The sequence below is a fragment of the Eubalaena glacialis genome, chromosome 20 (assembly GCF_028564815.1).
Source record: "Eubalaena glacialis isolate mEubGla1 chromosome 20, mEubGla1.1.hap2.+ XY, whole genome shotgun sequence".
Lineage (NCBI taxonomy): Eukaryota > Metazoa > Chordata > Mammalia > Artiodactyla > Balaenidae > Eubalaena > Eubalaena glacialis.
Genome location: NC_083735.1, coordinates 30,370,571 through 30,375,406, shown reverse-complemented (window position 1 = coordinate 30,375,406; position 4,836 = coordinate 30,370,571). Strand labels below are relative to the sequence as shown.

Below are 4,836 nucleotides of genomic sequence, written 5' to 3'. Positions count from 1 at the left end.
ACAGAACCTCAAATGGATGGAAACAAGAAGGAATGAAAGGGAAAGGAGGGGGCAAGAGAAGGAGGAAGTGTAGTTTGAACGGTTAAGAAGCATGCAAGAAACTCCCCAGGAAGGGAAAACAAAAAGAACCCCCAACTCCCCCTCCTCCCCATAAAACCAAACCAATCAAAAAAAAAAAAAAAAGCGCAAAAGGAAAAAAAAACTCGAAAACTTACATCTAAGTAAAACAAAAAACGAAAAAGGAAAAGGGACCGGGGACATGTAGTTACCTGTGTGATTAATATTATTATTTGGGGGGAACAGACTCTTTGCATACCATTGACTCGTGTGGGCCGTTAATGCACTTATATTCCCAGCTTGTAAGCTAACATTACAGTAAATAAATACACAGTCCGGTGGGGGGGGGGGTTTGGGCGGGGGTCCGGCAGGGACAAGCAGTGGTGGAGGAGGCAGCAGAGGCGGGTGGGGAAGGGAGGCGGCGGCGGGGAGGAGAGGAGGCTGGGGAGGGAAGCAGGGCTGTAGTTACTGGTATCCGAGCGCGGAGGCTGAGGCCAGTCTCTGTCCGTACAGCGCGTATGGTGAGTAGTAGGGTCCGGCTGTGGGGAGGGACGGCACGGCCAGGCCCCCGGCTGTGGATAAGTGGCTCTTGCCGTAAGGGTGGTACCGGCTTAGGCCCAAAGTGTGTGGACTCCGCAAGGACAGCGACCCGGGGCTGCCGGGAGCGGTCGGCGGGGGGAGGTGCAGATGGCAGGAGGCGGCGGCCGCGGCGGCCGCGGCGGCGCTGCCCAGGCCCGAGGCCCCCGGATAGGCGGCCAGAAGTTTCTCGGCGCCAGGCAGAGCCGTGTGAGTCCGTAGGTGGCTGAGCAGCTCCTCCGAGGTGGCGAAGCGCTTGTCGCACGGCCCGCTGGCCGCCACCCAGTTGCAGCTGTGCGGCAGCGGTTCGTTCTGCAGCATGAAGCCGTAGGTGTAGAGCGGGTGGCCGGGGAGCGCGGCCTGGGCGGCGCTGGACGAGAGCGCGGCGGGCTGCAGCGGGTGCCCGGGGTACACCAGCGGGTAGCCCCCCGCCTTCAGGCCGGGCGCAGCTGGGTCGTGCGCGCTGCAGGTGGAGCAGCTGGAGCCGCCGAGGTGCGAGGCGCCGTGGTAACCTCCCAGGCAGTAGGGGTCGCGGCATAATCCCTGCAGGAAGGACGGCGGGGAGGCCCCGGTGAGCGGGCTGGAGCTGGGGGGCTTGCCCGGGGGCAGGCCCAGGCCCCCCGACAACTGGCCTCCCACGAGGCCAGACTTGCTCGGATCCAGGCCAGGCACGAACTGAGACGGGTAGCCGGCGTAGGCGCCCACGATGGAGCCGTGATAGCCGATGCTGGAGGGTGGCAGCGGGAACACCGAGTGGCCTGGCTTGTAGGGCGACACCGGCGCCACGTGGCCGGCCCCCACCAGCGCGGAGGGCGGCTCCGACTTGCGCCCGGAGGCCCCGGCCTCGGCGCCGCCTCCATGCGCGCCCGGCTCCCCACCGCTGCCTCGGCTCACGGCCGCGGGCTCCGGGCTGGGCTTGGGCTCCTGGTCTTTCTTGTCCAGCTCTCCGCCGGCGCCCCCGCCGCCGGTCTTGCAGTCAGAGTGGTGCGGGGAGCCGCCCCGGGAGCCGCCGGGAGAGGACGAGGACGACGACGCGGAGACCGGCGCTCCATGCGGGGGAAAGGGCGTGCAGGCGGCGCCGGGGACCCTGAAGCCCGCCTTGTCTCCCGGGGACAAGGAGGAGGAGGAGGAGGTGGAGGACACGGAGGAGGAGCTGCTGTCTTTGCGGGAGTCGCCGCCTCCGGAGCCCTTGGAGTAGGGCTTGAAGCTAGACTTGTCCTCGGCCGGGGAGTCCCCCAGCTGCTTGAGCGCCGCAGACGCGGAGGCGGCGCCAGAGGCCGAGCGGCCAGGGTCCTTCTCCGCTCCCAGCCCGTTGGCCGCCGCTACCGAGTTGAGCTTGGACGAGGGCGGCGGGTCCGGCTTGCCGATCTGCGAGCAAGTCTGGGCCAGCAACGCCAAAGGACTCTTCTTGGCGTCCAGCTGTGGGAGACAATGATAAGGGAAAGGAGACGGGGGTGAGACCAGATACCCATGGAGCGAGCGAGCGGGGCGCCAGGGGAGCGGGGTGGGCGCGGGGAGCACGCAAGGCGGCGCGACGGGGCGGGAGGGCCTCGGGGAGAGGGTCTGCGAGGGCCTGGCGGGCGGGCGGGTGGGGCAGCTGGACGGAACTGCGCTCACACTGCCCGTCGGTGGGATTCCTCGCTCCTCCGGATCCCGGAGTGCGCCGTAGGCCCCGGGGAATGGGCAGTGGAAGTAGTCCACCAAAGGCCACCACGGGAGAAGGTGACCTCTCTGGATTCGGGGCTGGGGGAGGAGCTGTGACTCGATACCTGCCCTCTCATCTCCCCCGCCTCTAGGCCCGGGTTAAAACTTATTCCTTCAGTTTGGGGAACTTCGTTTGGGACGGGTTTCTGGCGGTGCCGCCGCGGGGTAGGAGACGGGAGAAGCGCGTTCTAAAGCCAGGGCTGCCGTTGGCGCTCTCTTCGTAGCCCCTCCCTCCCGGGGAGGGCACCCAGGCAAGTGGGAGGAAGAAAGACCTAGGGTCGGGAGTGCCTGGGCGTAGTGCACCCTAACCGGATCTGACAAGAGCGGCGTGGGACGGGGGCGATCGGGCTTCAGAGAGAACAAACCCGGGTGGAGAAGTGGAGGGGGGGGGCGGGCGGAAAAGGCCCAGGAGAGATCATCTCTGGCCTGGAGACTGGGTGCTCAAGAGAAGTAAAGGACCCAGGGGAGACTCCAAAAGCAAACCTAATCCGAGAAAAAACACGTAGCTCCGAAAGGAGAGTGTGGAAGGGGAACCATTCCCGGAGAAGCCTGGGGAGAACCGGGTGGGCTGTAACTCCTCTGTTCTCCGTTCCTCCTCACTCCGTCCGCCAGTGTGGCCGGATCTGAGCGTCGCACCGAGCCCCGGGGCGCAGGGAGCAGGGCCGTGGGCCCGGCAGTCGTGGGCGGAATGGGGCCGGCGCAGGGCGGGCAGCGACCAGGGGACTGACCTCAATGGGGCTGACGGGAGTGGAGGACAGCGGCTGCAGGTACTCCGGGTGCAGGAGGTGGCCGGTGTGAGCGCTCAGCATCTTCAGGACCCTGATAGGGAGCCGGTTCGCCTGGCGCAGGGGGTCCGCCGGGGGCAAGAGGGACACCGCCGCCGGCACTGCCGGCCTCTTCCCGCCGCCGCCGCTGCTTTCGGGTGTCCTTGAGTTAGATCCAGCGGGCGAATCGCTCATTTGGAGGAGGCAGCGCCACTGGGGGGACGGGGAGGGAGGGGGAGCACCCGGAGGCGAGCTCCCGGGGCGGGTGGGCTCGCTCCGCAGCGCCGAGCGCGGTGCAGCAGTCGCTGCGCCTCCACCCCTCCTCCAACGACGACGACGCCGCCGCCGTCGCCGCCGCCGCTAGCCCCGGCGAGCAACACAAAAACCTTCGCCTTTCGCGAGCCGCACGTCAAATAGCCGCGATCGGCAGCTACACTTCAAAGGGATCGCCGCGCCCGCCCAATCGCAGCTCTCGCCGGGACCCCGGGGCGGGGAGAGCGGCGGGCGGAGGCCGGCGCCGCCGGTGGGAGGGGAGAGCCTTAAAGGGGCCTCGCCCGCGAACCCGCCGCCTCGGCCTTTACCACCCGCCCCATTCCTCTCCTCCCCCCAATTGGGCTGCCCCTGCACCGGGGGTCCCAGAGAGGACGGGACTTCTCCGGGACCCTGGGCTCTGCTCCCTATCCTCCGCTGGCTTTCCTGTCGCTCTGCCCTCTCTCCCTTCGCACCGCCGGGGGTGGTGCTGGCGGGGGCAGTCACCCACAGGCCCTGTGTGTCTGGGGCGGGGCGGGGCGGGGCGGGGTGAGCTGGGGGGTGGGGTAGGAGCTCCTGGCGCCGGCTCCGGTACTGCCAAGTCCAAGCCTTTCCGGGAGGCAGCCTAGGGGCGGGCCGCGCTTCCAGAGCCCCAGCTCTGCTCTGGTCCTGCTCGGGCTCTGCTCGGGCTCAGTCCCGGCTCTGCTCGGGTCCAGCTCTCTTCCCCTAATTGGCTTCTCCCGGGTGTCCTCACTTGGAAGCGCCCGAGCCTCGGAGGCAGCCACGGTTCTCGGGACGCGGCGTAAACCGCTCCAACAACTTTGAGCCAGTCCGGTCCAAAGCCTGCAAGTTTGAGGTGTCCCTTCCGGGGTGAGATGGTCGCAATAAGCCGCGGTTTCCTAGGCGGTGCGCCCTTCCCGGATGCGCCGGGCGCGAGGTGCCTACGCTCTGATTTATAGGTTAGATGTTTGGTATGTTTCAGGTTTCTTACGGCGTTCTGCTTGGAGGCGTAAAATTCTCTCACTGCACCCGGCCTAGCTGCTATTGGGGGTGGGGTGGAGACCATGGAGAGGTCAGCATCCCAGAGGAGGGAGGAATCTCTCTAAGTGCTGCACGTCGATGCAAACTCCAGAGATGCGTCTACCCTACCCCCATCCTTTTCTTCTCGCGGGGGAAAATGCACTAGGTTTTCCCAGGGGAATTTCGGAATTTAAAACTTTTTATTAAAAATAACAGTATCCTCCTTCACCCTATCCCCTCCCTCCCGTGCCTTTTGGATGAAGTATGCATTGCCAGCTTCGCACCGGGCAGAGGTTTCACATAGTCCTTGTCCGGACATTAAAGTTCCTGGTCCGCCGATCAGAAGGTGAAGCTGGCCTTTGTGCACCGGCCTCTGGGGAGACCACTTCTCCTTGCTCTCGGCGGCCAGCGGAGGCGCGCTGGTGTCACTGCCTCGCTTCGAGTACCGCATCCCCAGCCCGAATCC

The 4,836-nt window shown here is 65.9% G+C and overlaps 1 protein-coding gene across 1 annotated transcript; it reads right to left on the bottom strand.

Annotated features, from left to right (window-relative positions):
- Nucleotides 1-265: 265 nt before the first annotated feature.
- Nucleotides 266-3,520, bottom strand: ZNF703 (zinc finger protein 703). The gene is made up of 2 exons (XM_061177257.1): nucleotides 3,066-3,520; nucleotides 266-2,052 (listed from the first exon to the last, which is right to left on the bottom strand). Exons 1-2 carry the CDS (start codon nucleotides 3,294-3,296, stop codon nucleotides 523-525), a joined length of 1,761 nt encoding a protein of 586 aa, XP_061033240.1. The 5' UTR covers nucleotides 3,297-3,520; the 3' UTR covers nucleotides 266-522.
- Nucleotides 3,521-4,836: the final 1,316 nt, after the last annotated feature.